The sequence below is a fragment of the Pholis gunnellus genome (assembly GCF_910591455.1).
Source record: "Pholis gunnellus genome assembly, chromosome: 11".
Taxonomy (NCBI): Eukaryota; Metazoa; Chordata; class Actinopteri; order Perciformes; family Pholidae; genus Pholis; species Pholis gunnellus.
Window position 1 is genome coordinate 18762762 of NC_136538.1, and position 18524 is coordinate 18781285.

At 45.0% G+C, this 18524-nt stretch overlaps 3 protein-coding genes across 3 annotated transcripts in view; 2 read left to right on the top strand and 1 right to left on the bottom strand.

The window, feature by feature from the left end:
• The first annotated feature begins 262 nt into the window (after positions 1-262).
• slc3a1 (solute carrier family 3 member 1) lies at positions 263-6559 on the top strand. The gene is made up of 10 exons (XM_079168835.1): positions 263-806; positions 1338-1517; positions 1646-1791; positions 2115-2240; positions 2673-2792; positions 4750-4874; positions 5042-5243; positions 5396-5578; positions 5861-5986; positions 6097-6559. The coding sequence occupies exons 1-10, from the start codon at positions 386-388 to the stop codon at positions 6526-6528; spliced, it is 2061 nt and encodes a 686-aa protein (XP_079024961.1). The 5' UTR covers positions 263-385; the 3' UTR covers positions 6529-6559.
• Positions 6560-6665: 106 nt separating this feature from the next.
• prepl (prolyl endopeptidase like) lies at positions 6666-13145 on the bottom strand. The gene is made up of 15 exons (XM_079168834.1): positions 12867-13145; positions 11952-12080; positions 11767-11833; positions 11286-11466; positions 11083-11165; positions 10863-10989; positions 10568-10784; positions 10156-10347; positions 9772-9984; positions 9321-9496; positions 9000-9216; positions 8611-8760; positions 8261-8387; positions 7126-7214; positions 6666-6791 (listed from the first exon to the last, which is right to left on the bottom strand). The coding sequence occupies exons 1-15, from the start codon at positions 12999-13001 to the stop codon at positions 6714-6716; spliced, it is 2181 nt and encodes a 726-aa protein (XP_079024960.1). The 5' UTR covers positions 13002-13145; the 3' UTR covers positions 6666-6713.
• Positions 13146-13505: 360 nt separating this feature from the next.
• camkmt (calmodulin-lysine N-methyltransferase) overlaps positions 13506-18524 on the top strand; it is a 94491-nt gene continuing 89472 nt past the window's right edge. Inside the window, exons 1-3 of the mRNA XM_079169384.1 lie at positions 13506-13717; positions 14666-14844; positions 15230-15294. Of these exons, the coding sequence (XP_079025510.1) occupies positions 13556-13717; positions 14666-14844; positions 15230-15294 (406 nt within the window). The 5' untranslated portion in view covers positions 13506-13555. The remainder of the gene's footprint in view (positions 13718-14665; positions 14845-15229; positions 15295-18524) is intronic.

The following is an 18524-nucleotide window of genomic DNA, read 5'->3' on the forward strand; positions in this document are numbered from 1 at the left end:
GTTGTTGTTTTAAACGGTGTTTATTCTGTCGCACCATTGTTAAACAAGTTTACCTCGAAATCTTCATTCCTCTAAGATTAAGCTGTGACTCGACACAGGTGGAGGAAATGTGTGCTGGGCTGAAGGTTTACTTCTCCCGCTACACATCTCAGTCAGCACTGCAGCAAGAAAGGTTAATCTCCACCCGATCCCATCCAACTCTCCAGCTTCCCACATTCCTCAGGTGGCACTGCGCGCGCGCGTGTGTGAGAGAGAGGAAGACAGAGAGTGTACTCTGGCCTCTGGCAGTTACATAGTGTAATTTTGCCTCTTTGAGTCAGTCTGACTTCCTGAAGAAGAGCTAAATCAACAGTTTGTTTGCAAGTTTTTCCCTCTTGCGAATCGGATGAGTGTTGCACAAGCCGCCGGTAGCATGGAGCTCGAGGAGTGCACGAGGAACCCCGGGTATTCGGACGTGGACCGCGGTGGGTCAGCGGAGGACACCATCAACCCCGTAGAGCCCGAGGAGAGGCGCGACACCACGGCGCTGAAGCTGGACGCGGACGCGGAGTACACGCAGATCAAGCCGTACGCCGGGATGCCCAAGGAGATGGTGCTGCTGCACTCCTCCAAGGCCCGGTACCGGGTGCCCCGGGAGATCATGTTCTGGCTGATGGTGGCGTGCACCCTGGCGCTGGTGGCGTGCACCGTCACGGTGATCGCGCTGTCTCCGCGGTGCCTGCAGTGGTGGCAGGTCTCCCCGGTGTACCAGGTTTATCTCCGGTCCTTCAGGGACTCCGACGGAGATGGGGTCGGAGACCTCAAAGGTAAGATATGCCCCTGACCCGGGCGCGTGCTCTGATACAGATCATTAATCCTCCTTAACACTTGTTTATTTCTATGAAGTCACACTATATAAATGGTTATAATGTGTAACTAACGGCTTTATTCATGACCGTTAAGTCGTTTTCACACAGAATAACGTTTGAGTCGCCAGGTTGTGAAATATCCTCCTCCAGCAGGATACTATATTTTAGTCCTTTAGTTCATCGTAGGCACTCTAATGGACTGGTTACATTCTAGAAAATACCTGCAGAGTATTTTGACCAAAATACATTTATTAACAATTTATTAACAAGCATTTCCTATACCAACATGTAGGCCTATTACTATTACCAAATAGAAAGAATAAACAACAAGCAGAGGGACTTAAATGAATGATAAAATCATTGATTTTATTTCACCATTAACATTATTGCTTGACATTCTATTTTAATACAAGTTTTGCACTTCTTTGTCTTTGGCACCAAGTCCTCTAGTATCCAGCATTGATCACTGTGGTGTCTCTGGTCTGGCAGGCATTCAGCAGCAGCTGGATCACTTCCAGTACCTGAACATCAAGTCAGTGTGGGTCAGTCCTTTCTACCGCTCTCCCATGAGGGACTCCGGCTACGATGTGGAAGATTTCCGGGCCATCGACCCGCTCTTTGGAACCATGCAAGACTTTGAAGAGCTTCTGGCTGAAATGCAGAACAAAGGTGTGTACTTTCTTTTCCACTACAGATGTGATGGTGGATCGCCACACGGCTTGTTTTGGGGGTAGCAGAGTTGTCTGGATGGCAGGGTCCATGTCTTTGCCTCACACTAATCTCTCGGTTCCCTCCAGGTTTGAAGCTGATCATGGATTTCATTCCCAATCACACCAGCGACCGTCACCGCTGGTTTAACTTGAGCCGGACTGGAGATCCTCACTACAAGGATTACTACGTCTGGACCGACTGCAATGGATCCGCTCCGAGGCCTAATAATTGGGTCGGTAGTGATTTTCACAGAACCTTCACTGATGCATTGCACTCATCCCGTTCTCACTCCCAGGGCGTCAAATACAGACGCTTTGTCACGCCTCTCAGCGACTGATACCGACGCACAAGTCACCTTTGAGCATCTGTATGAGACACAGGCTTTCAAGTAGCTACAATGTAAAACCCAACCCCCGTCATTATTAGACGTTAAAAAGAATGTGTGTGATGATGGATTAGGATTAGGGCGTATTTGTCAAACACACACAGGACTTTCATCCAGGAGACCGGTGTACATGTCTCTTCTCCTCTTGACTCCCTCCTCTTTTCTCTCAGGTGAGTGTGTTTGGGAAATCGTCATGGACTTACGATGAAGTCAGAGGACAATGCTACTTGCACCAGTTCCTCAAGGAGCAACCGGACCTGAACTTCAGAAACCCACATGTCCGCAAAGAGATGACTGTAAGATTGCACACATTGTCTCTGCTATTGACTTATTTCTAAAAACGTTTGGTTTTTAGTGACTCATAACATATCTCATACGAAGATCTTAGTCAGTGTTGTCCCCATATGGTTTGTCTTCTCCACTGTCCCGTGATTGTTGTAGATCCACAATCCTGTGGATCTACAATCTGTAGCTATATGTGATAATGGCCAACTGATTACACATTAACTTGAGCTAGTAAACTCGTGTGTGTTTTTAACTGCCAATTCACAGAACAGCAAGGAACTACAGACTATGCCTGTGTTTAATGTTCATGTTTATTCTGAAATGAATTACAACAATCAAAGGACACTCAAGCACTAGAGTCTGACCTTCAGCACACTTTCTTTCCACAGTCTGCACACACAGCATTTTTTTTAGTTAAGTTTATATTTATGATTCTATTTTAGGATATCATTCGTTTCTGGCTGGAGAAGGGAGTGGACGGGTTCCGGATGGGTGCAGTGAAGCACCTCATGGAGGCCGCACACTTGAGGGATGAACCACAGGTGGACCCAAACAAAGCACCGGTGATTGTCACCTCCTTTAGCGCCTCGTAACATCACACCTCACTTGGTTCAGTTCGGCTACTGTGCCATTGTTCACTCCAAACGGGCCGTGTTTGTGACGGGCAGCAATTGTCCGCCGGCTTAGTTGGACTCGACGCGGCCACCAAAGACGGTGAGGTCGATCTGATCTGCCAGCTGAAATTGATGCGTATCAAATGGCGGAGCAGGTGTGACACATGTAAGGTCACGTAAGGTCACGCTTCAGCTCCAATCACATTTTATTTCATGACATCCGAGGATGAAGAATTCTTGAATCCTATACAGTTTTAGTTATCATTTTGGATAAATGAACAATGAAATAATAATTTTATTTTGAAGTGATGAGACACAGTCCTCATAGATTTAAGACCCATGTCCAGCCCCCCTTCTGAGATGGTCACAAGTTGTTAGGTCTGGCTTGTCATGTTTAATATTTAATAATAACAGAAAGTAACGAACCATGTTCAGATGGTCAGTCAGTGAGGTCTGTCTGTGTCCATTTCTTTACTCTTTGCTACCGCTCTGCTGTGCACTCACCAAGCAGCTCTTCTTCCTCGGAGCTCAAAGTTCAGTTGTAGTTAACAATCTTGTGTTGTAACATTCAGTTATGCAATTCTATTATGATTTTAACTTGTTGAATGATATAAAGTGTGACATGTCAAGCAGTACTCTCGTGTTGCTGGTACAACAAACACAACCACCAGCTGAGTGGGAGAGTTCGCGGTGTTCATGTTGTATCGTTCATTTATCTCTGGCTTAAATGTCAGGTTCATCTTGTGCCCTTCTGGAATTCAAAGGGGTCATGATTCATGCAGAGCTCACTGAGAAAGACTTTTTGCACCATGGAGACTGAAGTTCTCACAGAGTAGAGATTAGTAGAAAAGAGGCATATTTTGGGGGATTAGCAAGTCATTGGGAATTACCTACCACTTGAGAATAACTGACTCTACTGGTGACACTCACTGCTGCATTGACCGACTACTCGTCCTTAATAACCCGCGCCAAGCGGTGCTTTATAGTGGCATGGAACAAAACAAAAGGTCACTGTTGGGCAATACACAGAGATCTTCATGCAATCTACAAAAACATTAAATTGCAATAAAGAGTCACAGCTGTGTGTTTTATTGGCATATTGAGAACTTTACAACACAATCTTTGCAACAATCTGATAATCATAACTGTTGTCATTATTGCTTTAGTGCCGGTTGTAGCTTTCAATTCAGACCAACTATGTGCTTTATGGCGCTGAGCGGTTTGCTCATGTGGCAGCATGTCTAAAGCTGCCGCCTCAGTAATTAAATCTGTGAATAGATTTACGGTGTGGAACCTGTGGGTTGTCCCTGTGTCCTCACAAACAAGGATACACACACACACACATTAGGTGTTTTAGGAGTATTATTTCACTGTCCTCCAAAAGGCCTTTCAGCACTGAAGCAGGTCCCGGGCTGGTTCGCTTAAAACTGTTAACCTGGTGCTTTGTCTTTGTGGTCCCATTAGGGCCCAGAGAGAGACATCTTTTACTTAACAAGACACATTTTTCTGCCTGTGTTACTTTTGTCTTCTTCCCCTATAACAACCAATCATTTACCAATACAATTAACACCAAACTGAACATTTTTTTAACACTACTCCTTCATTATTGAACCCAAAAGTCTCTTATCACTTGGCCTCTACTCTCTATCTGAGCCTGTGACTGGACCCGGAGCTTAGGCCTGACAAAGGAACACATTCACACCCAAGCTCTCATAACTCCCAGTGGGCAGAGGAAAACACAGCTGAGCTCTCTTGATCCACTGTGGTGGATGATCTAAGGGTGGAAGCTTTACTGTGAATGGACCACTAGTACCCTAAACCTTATGCAAAACCAATGAACTGAATAGGCCTGACATCCAATAATAGCTACATTACCCCATATGTATTTATATTTACAACAATCCAGGAGTCTGTGGCCTCAGAGTGGGACCTCCACCATGACTACACCACCAGTCAGCTGGGCCTGCACGACCTGCTGAGGGACTGGAGGGCTGAGATGGATGTCTACAGCCGTGAGCCTGGCCGATACAGGTACGGGAGCCATACAATGATACTATTGGACTGGTAATGCTCTTTCATTGGCCTTGTTAAAGGCCAATGAAAGAGTTCAGCAGAGTTCACAAAGATTCAAATCACTGACACTGTATGGCTGAGGATCAGATTGCATGTTATATAAACAAGTTCTTGATCCACTTCAGGTTCATGGTGTCGGAGTCTTATGATTACCACGAGGTGGACAAGACCATGATGTACTATAGCACCCCGCTGGTTAAAGAAAATGACTTCCCCTTTAACTTTTACCTGCTGGACCTGCCTCAGAACACCAGTGGCTTGTGGGTGAAACATCTGGTCCAGCTGTGGATGGCCAACATGCCCAAGGGACAATGGGCCAACTGGCTGGTGAGTCAGGAGTCCCAGGATTCTCGCTCACTTTATCTATACATCCCACATCCCTCACTTTTCAACCCATCCACTTCACCCTGCCTGCCTCCCTGCCAACTTATCTCCCTCTCCACCTTCCATGTATGTCTCTTACCTCCACTGTGTATAAGGTTGGGAACCACGACAAGCCTCGGATTGCCTCCAGTGCTGGTCAGACCTACATTCGTGTCATCAACATGCTGCTGCTGACCCTCCCAGGCACGCCCACCACCTACTACGGCGAGGAGATAGGCATGGAGAACATCAACGTCACAGACAGTCAGACACAGGACCCTGCTGGCAAATACAATGCGGTCAGTACTGTGCATGCACCGTACAGAGTTTCTCGATGTAACGTCTCTGCCATGGCCCTTTTAATTGATGACATTACAAAACAGGACGAAATGTGTTTGGACTGTTATTATAGTGACATAAATGTATCCAACTTTACCACAAAATTCATGATGTTAGGATTTATTGCAGGTTTGTTGTAATTGAGATCAGTTTTAGCTTAATACACCTAATAAACTGGCAACTGAGTGCACGTGCATGACAGTATGTCCATAAACATTCATTGTGCTTACATTTCCCTGCAGAGTGCCAGTCGGGACCCTCAGCGGTCTCCAATGCAGTGGAGCGGTGACATGAACGCAGGCTTTAACAACAAAACCAACATCACCTGGTTGCCTGTACACCCTAATTACACAAGCATCAATGTGGAGGTACAGAACTCATTCAATACTGTCCAACTCTGGAGAAACATCTGGCCAGAGCTTGTTCAACTTGATCTTATTTCACATCGTGTATCCCCGTGCCACTCTCTCTCTTCTAGGTCCAGAGGGAAGATGAAGGGTCTGTTCTGGCTCAGTACCGGTTCCTGACCGCCCTGCGTCAGTCAGAGCTCGCCCTTCAACGTGGATGGTTCTGCTACGTCCACGCCGATGCCAGTGTCTTCTCGTACCTCAGAGAGCTGGACGGGCTCAACCGAGCTTTCCTCATAGTGCTTAACTTTGGTAAAGAATCCGCCATCACAGATCTCTCCTCCATTCGTGAGCTACCAGACCAGCTGAAGGTGCTGAAGAGCACCAACCAAGTCAACGACGGCAAGGCGTTACAAAAGTCTGGTATCCCGACGGAGGCAGGAGAGAGTTTGGTGATTCAGTACTCCACCAGCACTCGGTTTAATCCGAGCCACCCAGAACAGTGCTACGTCTCTGAGAAGGCCTGCTATTTGAGTGCCATGGATATACTTTATAAATGCTAATATGAAAAGTTATTAAAGTCCACAGCAGCAATCAAACGATCAAGAATCTCCTCTGTACGAGATTCATGTCATATAATAAAGAGGACCATTGCAGATACGTTCAGATTCGGGCTCATATTTGTCGTCATGATGGTCGATGTTTAGGTCATTGTGGTTAGATTCCTGACTTCCCCCTGATAGCTGTGCTATCTCTTCCTCCTGCGTGGAGGCCGAGGAGGGTCCAGGTCCAGCTCTGTGTGTAGGAACGCTAGCGTGAGGGCTTCCTGTGTCGGGAAGAGAAGACACGGGACACATTTCTCAGTCCGTACCCAACAACTCAACCGATAAAACTAATGTCAGTGTTCACAATGTGAGAAAAGGGTTTGTACAAAATTCTCTTTACAGTATTGTCACTTTTCAGCATGGATGTGTATTTTCAGTGGGTTTAAGAGCATCTGTCAACAAGCAAGATCACTTAGAGAATAATTAATCAAATAGAACTGCTTATGTCTAAATCGCCTTATTTGTGGATGTATTTGGAAGCACATATTTAAAAAGCTCCACTTTAAAAACTTAAAAATGCTTAAAATCCCTTTAAGAGCGAGGAGAGTGCATTACCTCCTCCAGCATCAACTCAAAGTCATCTGGCCCGTGGTGATTGGCTCCAGGTTGAATATTCAGAACTACGTTTGGTGCTGGTTCACATTCTGAAAGAACGAGGAAGACGGAGGTCAAAGGCAAAATGGGGGACATTGTTTAAAACTTCCTCCCCTTATCTTATTGTATGCCCACTTTCTCTGCTCTCGCTCTCTGTCCAGTTTTCCCAAATCCCTTCTCTCTCTCTCTCTCTCATTCATGCTGCCAGCTGATATTGCCCTCCCTCTTCTCAAACCCCAACATATCCCCCCCCGTCTCTGTGGTACGGGCTGTTTCACAAGTGCGGTCTTGACCTTGACAGCTCCCAGTCTGTGGCGTCTAATCTCTCGCTCTGATACACTATCTCTTTACCATGCTAATGGGCCGGTCCACCCGCCTGCATGTGTCTATGCCATCAGCACTTTATCAAAGACTCCGGAGAACAGAGAGAGACAGATTAGGCAGACATATACACACACACACATACACAGACACGTAAGCTGCCTGGTGTGTGTGTGTGTGTGTCTGGGAACAACAGGAAAGTGAGAGAGGGTGAAAGAGAGAGATAATGTGTGCATTTGAAACAAGAAGAGTGGAGGCAGTGCAGAGAGAGAGAGAGGGGTGTAAAGAGGAGTACCACCAATGTGGTGTAGGCAGATTATAAGTGAGAGGGAGAAGGAGCCTGTCTAGGGGGACATGAGAGCAATTAGCTGACACTGACACACACACACACACACACACGCACACACACACACACACACGCTATACTACAAGGTGACCTATGCTATACTTTGATCATGAACTTTAAATGCTGTTCGCAGTTTCCCCAGACGGACAGACAGCCAGCCATGCGCCGGTTTCTGCTGCCTCTCCAGACATGCACACTGACACTACTATTGGGAGCTGACCCTGAAATATTAAAACCTCCGATGATGCAGAAATCACACCGAAAAGGATGTGGGAACAATTAGGAAATCCATCCCGGAATGCACACACAGAGACACGTACACAAACGCACACGTTTATCCAACAGCATGCTTGGCTGCACACGTCTATGTAATCAACAAGTGGGTTCGCTGTTGCGATAGCATGTGTGACGGTGTGTGTGTGCACGTACCTGACTCTGGTTTCATGGTGAGGTGTGTATGAATGGCGTTTTTTAACTGCTTGGTGTATCTGAGGACGCCTGCCAGAGGAACCCTGCGATCACCGCTGTATGCCGTCAGCAGAATCGATGGGTAGCACTAGCTCACAGAATCACACGCACACACACACACACACACACACACACAAAGATGGTTAACCTATAGTAGTTGACATTATGATGTATCCCCTCAATCAATATCTATCGACCAGAAGGCCAATTTACATTGCAGGGCCAATTTAATAAGAGTAAATCAGAGAGAATCTCATAATAAAAAACTGCAGCTACATTTTTGGGGGGTTTCACGGTCTTCCTCTCCATACCTGAGGGGTAATGTTGTGAAGTGGACAATAGGAGGAGATGGTTAGTCTATGTTTTGGGTTTCCTACTGGGTTCCCCCATTCTTCTCTATCCTCCAACGTTAGAGGCAGGCTGGGATCCTCCATAGCTCCCAACACATCCAGGAAAGGAGCCTGAACACAGGAAAAGAGGGGTCTTTGGATGTGTGTGTGTGTGTGTGTGTGTGTGTGTAGACCTGAGTGTAAGGTGTGAGGAGGCCGTCCTTGAATTTATACTTAACTCTTACATATTGGCAAACGCCTGCTTGTTAAAGTGCTCTTGAGGAAGACACAGAGTCCCTAATATTCTTAAATAGAATAACACTAAAAGCTACACACCAATACACAATTCTCCGGTGATTTAACACCTTTACCTGCAGCGTGACAGCCCGCACCATGTGTGGGTGTCTGTTGCACAGCGCTCCCACTGGCACAGCACCAGCACTGCAGGCTGTGAGGGCAGTGAGTGACGGAGACGAGACTCCTAAAGAGAAGAGGTGATGGAGACAGGCTTGGAGGTCCTCCACTCCTCTCTGCTTCCCCTCTACGCGAGCTTGTCTTTGCCAGAACAGGCCGCGCTCTCCTCCACCTCTAGAAGGTGTACATGACAAAGATTCACTTCAACACAGAAGTTCGAATTCCAGAATTAACCAGTCAGGTTGTTTTTTTAGGCTGCTGGAGAGCGAATACGTTACCTGATGTGGCAGTAGGCCAGAGTCCAGCCCTGCTCCAGCAGCAGCCTTTTCTCTGGGCAGAACTCCATGTTGAGATCTCTGCCATATGCTCCGTAGACATGGACCAGTAGCGGCGCCTGCCGCAAACTCTCCACAGGTTTTGAATGAAACAGTGTCACTGGCACCAAGGTACCATCCTGCAAAGGAGAGGCAGAGAGACTGGTCTGGAGACTGTGAGGAGCAGATGGTACAAAGTGTTAAATGATCTTGAAACAAGTCATCCCCTGAGCTTCTATATGTTGGGTTCTAGGTGTATGTGTGCAGGACTGAATGTGTGCTAGTGAGGTCTTCTGTCTTTGGTGGCTAAAAGAGCTTCATCAGTGGACACGTGAGCTTCAAGACAAAATGCTTACCTCCCTGCTGATAGTGTTTCAGTGTGTGTGCATGCGTCTTATATATCAAGTGTTCTCACTTGGCTGCAGGCCTCTAAGCGTGTGGTGGTATCATTCCCCTGGCTCTCTGGGGAGGTCCCATCTCCGGTGCCTGATAAAAGTAGCCCGTCCTCGGGGTTTAGACAGTAGGGCTCCGGGAGGTGGACTGGAGATGAAATCAAGAACTCTAATACACCGCGTTGGTCTGCCACACCTGGCGTCTTGGTTTGGATGGCACAGGCCCAGGAGGGGAGCTTGGGAGTATAGAAATATAAAAGTGTAAGACATTAATACATGAAATCAAGATATGTGTAGATTTTACCATGTGTATATTTAATGTATTGTCTATATCAGTATGTGGAATCTGCACTGGCTGTGAAAACAAAGCTCCCTCTGGGACATTAAAGACTATCTGACTATCTGACCTGTACAGTGTATGCCTCCTTGGGATGGGTCAGCGGGACCACGACCAGGATGAGCTCACCGGCTGGTGTTCTCGCAACTAACACGCAGTGGTCGCCGACCACGTCCATGTCTTTGATGGCAGTGCCAGGGCCGGCGGCAAACAACGGCACCCAGGAGACCATGTGTGGCTCCGAGAGAGGGGCCTGCACAACCTAGTGTTTCCATTTCAAGATTAAAACATAAAATATTTATCAGCACGTTTTTCTCCTTCCAAAGTTCCTGCACCAGAATCAAGTTGATCATAGGGACCAATTGTATCCAGTCAAGACAGTAAACAAGGCTTAAAGGGTGCCAACATACAGAAGCCTATTTAAAATATTGTAACACGTTCTATTTATGTGAAATGTATAGTGTATAGTGTATAAACTCTACCTGATATTCTTGTCCAGGCCCTGTATTAGTCAGTATAATCAGACCCTTTCTCCAGTGCTCCACGTGGTACAGGAGGTCCAGCTGGCGTGGCTGAACCAGGAAAGGCTCTAAATGGGATGTTGTTGTATCAATTAGCAGCACCTCTGAACTGGTCCTGCTGCTGCAGTTGATGCTCAGTATCTGTCTGTCTCTTGAAAGGGCAACCTCCACAAACACACTGGGGAGGTGGCAGAGCATCAATTAGAGATGGTGTGGGAGCAGAAGCAGCTGAGATGTCACATCACTTAACACTTACTCGGGGTGCGTTTCCTCATACACAGAAGTTATGCTGCTTCCACCGGAGGTCAGGTCCAGCCGAAACGCTCTGCTGCAGCGTAGACCCTCCAGAGTTGTGTAAAACAGGACCTCGTCTGTTGCCCACTCTTCACACATGCAGACACACGTACATAAACAAAAGTGTCCTTTAATTTCAGCCAGGGCACTATTACCTCAAGTGCAAACTATTTAAAACGTACCAAAGCTCAAGACTTTATCCAGAGTGAATACGACGTGTGGGGGATCCAGAGGGGAGGACTTTCCAAGTCTCACAACCACACACCTGGATTAACAGACGAACACTCATCCACTTATTCATTCAGTACCTAAAACAGTTTTGGCAAATTTGCCAGCTAAAGAAAAATTGCTTCCGAGGAAAGGATATGTTGAGTGTATAATTTACCTCGGCTCTTCTCTGTTAGTAGTTTTTAGTGTTGCAGCAAGATGCTTTTCCTGTGGGGACAGACGTATTCTCTGAACAGTCCACTGAATCCTCTGCTTCCTCTCTTCATTATCAAGTCCTGTCTTCTCCTCCTGTCCAGAGACTTGTCCTAGATTTAGCACCCGCTCTGGCACCGGCTCACCTGCAAACAGAGAGAGGAAACTGAGCGAATCATAAAAGTTGGAATGACGTTATTCCTCATAATGGAACGCATAAGATGTGGCAGATGCAGCTGTGGGGATAAATAAGATAAAAGGTACTACAGTTTAATCTTGTTTTTGGTTTGCCTCCTGTCCTCTTTAAAAGGTTTTTCAATTAAATCTCCATGGATGAACTCCAGTCTTTAGAATACAATAATGTCACAGGTTTCCCTTCCCAATTATCTGGCTGTATGAATTGTTGACATTAGTAGTCGAGCTGCATTCATGTGTTCTCTGCTTACTCTGTCTCTGGTCCAATCTGTAGATGCCATCACTTTCAATGAAATACTCATGGTGATGTCCACAGACCTGTGTCAAGAGAATTCACAGGAACACCAAAAGGTTGAGTGTTCATGCCCTTTACACTGAGCTTATATTAAAAATCATTATTAAATGGTTCAAAGCTGAGGCAGGAGGCCGGCCTTACCGATGAGTGATCAGGTGTGTTGGAGAACCTGCGGTGCGTTGCCTTCAGTCTCCTGTTGAAATACTTCTGCAAGTCCTTGTACCTCTCAAGTCCAGAGCTGAGATGATCAATGGATGAGTTTGAAGTGTCCTGAAATAAAACGAGAGACTTTTTAAAACTGTAACCAAACATTTTCACATTGCAATGGTCATAACTGGTCAAATCAATATTCTGTACCTTGTGCTTGAGCAAGACACTGAAAGTCTAAATAAGACGAGTATAGCTTGTAAACCACTCAGTGAACTGGTGTTCAGCGGTTATTTCCCTGTGCTGTGACAAAAACATAAATGAGGAATGTATTTTTGTAATATTTAGACATGTATTATTTCTTAAGGTGTAAGCAGATGCAGTTTAATATGGGAGTAAGTGATAAGAAGGCTGCATATGTTAAGCATGTTAGTGTTGGATGTTAGAGTACTGAACAATAGTCTTTACCATCTATAACTGCACTATGATGATTGCAAGATACCTAAAAAAAAGGTTGTAAAGTTGTGATTTGGTAGGGTGGTGTCATGACATGCTTTCCATAAAAAAAAAACAAGGTGACTGTTAATTCTAAATTTCTATTGGAAGACTTGAATTAGATCGTTGAGGATTATTATTGTAAAGAAATGAACACTTTAGTATTATGACGTAATAACTGTATTATTAATGGCCTTGTAGCTTATTTCCGTGTGAGTGCAGTGAGCCACATCCAGAGGTGCTTGATTTCAGCCCTGTGCCCTTATCTGCGGCTCAGGACAAGACTAGTTGTGTCAGCCTGGTAAAAGGAGACACCGTTTTGAATAATGCATGAGTTGACAGATAGTAATCTCACACTAAGCCTGAAAGAGTTGCAGAAACAGCATCCCCGTAACGTTAACTGAACACCCTTACCGACGTGCAGCGACGTGGGCCGGACAGGGAGAAACATGTCATCCGTTTGCGAACGGCAAGCTCCCCAAAACATCGTAACCGAGATGGTGTAACGAGACGAGCCGGTGAACACAGCAGAGAGGAGATAATGAACATTACAACGATTTAACGTTTAATCGGGTAAGACACGTGCTAGCTGCGTTTATGTGGTTTTAGTAAGCCAACTGTCACTGTCTGGTAAGTTAACGTCGGTCATCACGACAGTAATAACCGTTTAAACGTTCAATATGACAAATAGGCATTTTATGTCAACCCGAAATATGTATCGTTGACAGCATCGTACAGATTCTATGCACGTGTATGATTTCCTAAACAAAGCCCACTGTGCATGACGTAGCGAGCATAGACAGACTAAAGTAGTCGAAGTCAGACACACGCGGCGGTTAGTTTGTAACGGACGATCGGGCATCATTGTTTCGAGATTCCATTGCTATGCCTCGAACGCCAAAAGTGTACGGAAGTAGCATGTTTCCATTGTGGGTGTAACAGGTGATTACAGTGAAGCGTATCTGCGAGCTGCGTTGGAGTTGTTTTGAGAGAAAAAAACACCTTATTTTTTGTACAGCCACATTTCTACCGATAACTGTGACAACCCTACAGCCAGTGCATTTGTTTACAGGTTTATTTCCGCCCACGTCTTCGAAGATAAAATGGAGAGGGACTCAAACGGTACTGCAGAGAAGACCGAGCCGGCTTCGCCTTTGAGGAAGAATATTAATCAAGACACCTGCGCAGCTAACTCCCACAGCTCCCTGGTTGAAACCTGTGGTGCTACTGATGTGGCAAAAGCCAGGTGGACTCTACTCAGACAGGTATTGGTATCCTCAAAAGAAAGAACACACATCTTGTGGTTTCAGTATATTTGTGCGTGCATGTTTTCAAAACGTGTTGAATGTTCAACATACAATGTGTTGTTGGGCATCTCTCGTTGGGCATTTGTACTATGTAGTATTTTAGTATCATATAGTATTTATTCAAACCCATGATGTGAACAATATGGACAGGGACCTTGCCTGTGTAATAACAGTTTCAGTCTGTTACATATAATAGCAGTTTGTGTGTTAAGTAATCCTGGTTTATTATAGTGTGCTTATCTATTTTGGCATATAGTATAACTTGAATCCTTTCCTTCTGCAAGAGTCATTTTACAACAATACATTCCAGCTTTACAGTGTCTTTGTCACTAGGGCAAATCTCTCTCTCTACTTCTGATTAGCTTTACACGTACACACACCTTGTACAGGCAGTAGCAGTGACTGTAAGAGTCGGGCTTTTCCCCATAGATGGGCATTATACATAGACATAACACTCGGGTTACAGGAAAAGCTCCCTCTGATGGGGCCATCTTGCATTCTGCATTTCTTCCTCTTGGCGCAGTAATGTCCTCTGTGTGGACTTCACCAGAATATATGGATAGATAGAAAGATATAGATGCTGCAGAAAGAACTACAGATTCATAATTCATTCTGTACATTGTGTTTAAAGCAGCCTACATTTAACTTTTATTAAATTCATCTCAGGAAAACATGACTTTGTTATTGAATATTTGGACAGATGATAAATGTGAAGTTTGTACAATATGTCTTTCTGCTCCATTGCTTGTCTTCCCAACGGTCTGTTGAAATGAATCCTCACACTGTCAAAAAAGGAAAATATTTCACTCTGCAAGTGCTGAGGCTTTCCAGCTTATGATAATATTTACCAGCTGTTTTTGTGGAAATTGAAGTCCATTAACTCCCCTTTATTCCCGACTCTCACAGGTGTTGCGTCAGAAGCAGGCGGACACTCCAGAAGTCAAACAGGTGTCTGTTCGCAGGTTCGCAACTTTTGACCTTTTCGCCAGGAAAAGGCTTCTGACACAAAACTCCAGCGATAACTCAGACGACCAGTGGGTGGAGTACAGAAGTGTCTACTTCCCCGAATACAGTGCCTTGCTCAGGTACACACACACTTGAATGGAGGCACATTAGGCTCTAGTTTCAGATACTGCATGGTCACAGTGCACCACACAAAGGAGCTTTTTTCACACCACCACATCAGACTAGTTGGGTAAAAGTCAGTATTGAACACTTTGCAGGTTTATACAGCGTCATTCTGCTTTTATCTTTGAGGATAACATCACTTAAACACATCTAGAATCTTTGGTTTGTTTTTAATCTAATTTAATATCAAATGCAAAAAAACTCAGTATTGTCAACATTTGAGAGTCACTTTTTGGTATATTTCCTTTGGAACAATGCCAAGATTCTTTGTCTTGTTTTACTGTACAACATAGTATTCTCCCAGACTGCTTTGTAATCCTCCATTTTTTTGGGGTCTCTTAGGGATAACCTGGGGCCTATCAGAGTTAATGAAGTGCTCAACAGTTTTGACAACACCGGTAATGTCTGTAAGTACATCATTTATCTTACTTCTTGAAGGCATTGTGTTTGTAATATGTTTGTGTGTGGATGTGATTATGTCCACAGAGTTTCACTACTCCCTGGATGTTACCCCATTCTGAGACACACACACACATACACGAACACACATACATGAACACACACACACACTCTACAACTTTGCGTTTGCCTCATGCTGTGTGCTGTTAGTGTTTGATTGGTGGGTTGATTCCATCTCTTGAATGGGAGTGTGTCTCTTGTGTGGCTTCTTTAGCAGTTTATCATGTACTCATTCCTCCCAACTACCTTCAAATGTCCTTTAGAGGGGAACTGGGCTACAGTCTTCTTGTTGCTTCAGTCGACAGTGATGAGTAGTTTGGGAGAAAAGATAGAGCGTGACGATGCTATGGAGTGGAAGAGCATCACCTGAAACACAAGAGCCTTGATTTCACCTTCATCCTGTCAAGTCTTTGTGAGTCATTTAGCTTGACTGAGTTTACTTCTGGTTGAGTTGAATTCAGTTTCACTCTGTAATCTTCAGTTACTCCTTATGTCTTTTTTAGATCAAATACATCTGACATAAATGTTTTCGGTCCTGTCATAAATCTGTCATGGAGGTGTTTCAACCAGACAGGCAGGACTGCTGTTTACAAGAGTGGAACCAGTCATGTCAGCTACGCAATCGGATTCTTTATGAGATTACAAACACTTATTCTCTCTTATAAGTACTTATGTTAGTTGCATGTGTATTTCTTGCATTACCAATGTTGGTTCATTTGTGACCTGTACACAATACAACTTTATTGTCCAACTTAGTGGAATTTTGTCTGTGGCTACACCTCAGCAGCAATGACGTGTTAATACAGTGATACAAATCTAAATTCGACGTGGCCCCTTTGTAGTTACTATAAACCTCTTTCTGTCTAGGCCCATCTTCACAGGCATGTGATGGGTTATGACAAAAGTCATGAGCTAGCGTTGACCAGCCAGATGGCCCCACTGGAGTCAGGGTCAGAGGTGAAGATCATGGCTAGGGGCTCCTTCATTGAACGCTGGGATCCGACTTTATCAATCAAGACATAGCTCTGTGGCTGCTCTCATTCCAACCCGCTGGAATGGATAATCCCTTTCCTCTACAAGGAAACAATTAGATCAATACTAGAGAAAATGAAAAGGTCTAGCTGCCTTCACTGTGCTGTTTCTGATTTGCAGGTCCCTGTTTTGTCTTCATTCTCTTTCTCCTCTTGTACCTATAAAGTAGAAACTAATAGAAAGCTCTCCTCCCTCATTTCTCTTCCCTCACACCAGACATTTCCTGACTGCTTGCAGTATTTCCCCCCTCATCCCGCTTTCTCAATCTACCCCTCTTACCCTTTCTCCTCTTTCTTTCTTCCACCTCCTCCATCCCTCTCTCCTCCCAGCTGGAGTCGTGCTTGGCCAGATGGGTAACTGAGTTCCTGACTTGGCCGGTGGATTAGCACAGCCGGAGATGAGAGCATAAAGGTGGGGAGAGGAGGAAGGGGCGGAGATGGGGAGGTGGTGGGTGGGCATGCCAGAGGTGGAGTGTGTGTGTGTGTGGATATGTGTGTGTGTGTCAGGAGTGGAGAGCCACTAGCAACGGGACCCCGTTCCTCAAACAATGAGCCAGCCATCTCCCTCCTGTTCTCCATCCCATGTTTGGGACTAGTAATGCGTGAGATCAATTAGGATTGGTTGAGAGGAGGCTCTGAAAGGCCTAGAGGTGACCCTGTCAGAGCTCTGGGGTATATTTTTGGGGATGTGAGTCAGAGAGAAACCCCTCTAAATACACAAACACACACCTGCCTATATCTGCCTCTCACAAAGATTTTCAGCCATGCACTTATGCTTGCAAAAATCCACACGGTCTTGCTAATGAACACATACTCACGTCTTTGCCCACCATCACATCCTCTCCACCTTTCCTGCTATCTTGATAATCCCCCACCCCTGAGGTGTGGACAAGCCCAAATCCTAGGGGTCCTTGTCCTCCTGAATGGCGGGCTAAAAAGCCTGGCCGGATTAGCCCACCACCTCCAAAATGTGTGGACTCAGCTTAAAATTGCTACCTCCTCTCAGCATGACCCTCTCTGCCGGCCATTGTGTTTGTCCCACCACTGTGCACGTATGTGAACAATGTGTTGTTTCTTAAGGTGACGATAAGCTGGAGTCAATGGTTTCATTTCAAGACCAGAGGAGCTGACAAGGAGTCTCAATGAAGGTGTTTTAGGAAATTGAGAGTGTATCCTATAGAGATGACTCAGCGGACTCAGACAACGCTGCCTGAGTCTAATAAGCATTTTATTTCTGTTGAGGAAAGAATCAAACCCAAATGAAGCCACGTATGTGGTTTACTGGAGAATGTGTGTATACTTTACAGCCCATTACCTGTCAGTCTGTGCTGCAACACAGGGCATGCTCTTGTACAATAATACTTAATCGGGCTCAAAAAACTATTTTACTTTTCTTTCAGATTATACGCGGTCTAATCGGGTCGGGAAGGGTTTTGTTTTACTGCTGGCTTGAGTCTCAGTTCTGTGTATGGATAAGTCTATAATACCAAGTGGATCTGAACTCTGATCATGCAGCAGCTCATAAACACAGCGGGAGAAAATATTTGAGTAATTTAGTAGTAATTGTATTAAAGGAAAGATGTTTTGTTGGTGCAGGATTTTCAATTGTTTCTATATATTAGCCTTTGAGGTGTATGTAAACAAATTGTTTTTGGAATTAGTTTCTAAGATGTCTTATTATTGTATTGTTGCTTTTTTTTTTCATCACGCTGCTGCTGGTGGTGACTTGGTGTTCTCTCTTTATTTAAGGTCTGTTTAGGTCAACAGCCTTTCTGGTCTAATCCTCCTCCAGTTTATTTGCATCAGGTTTGACTGCTCTGCATGCACATCAGTTCGGGGTAAGTTTTCTACGGGTGTGTTTTAGATTGGGTCCAACACTTTGGACCTGTGAAGACCTCTACCTAGGGTTTTATAGAGGGCACATGCATCCGACAGGTGACTTTGGTTGTATTAATATACTCACTCACCTGCGTTTCACACAAAGTACCCCCTCTTGTAGTCATTCAAAAGTCGTGGAACGTCGTCAATGAATAACTGGGCCTACTTCAGACTGGTCTTGATCACTTTGAACTATTTAAACTCTGAACTTCCGACCTTCCTGGTTCTCGAGCTGACAACGGGGGCTTGTAATTGTAAGAGAGCTTTGT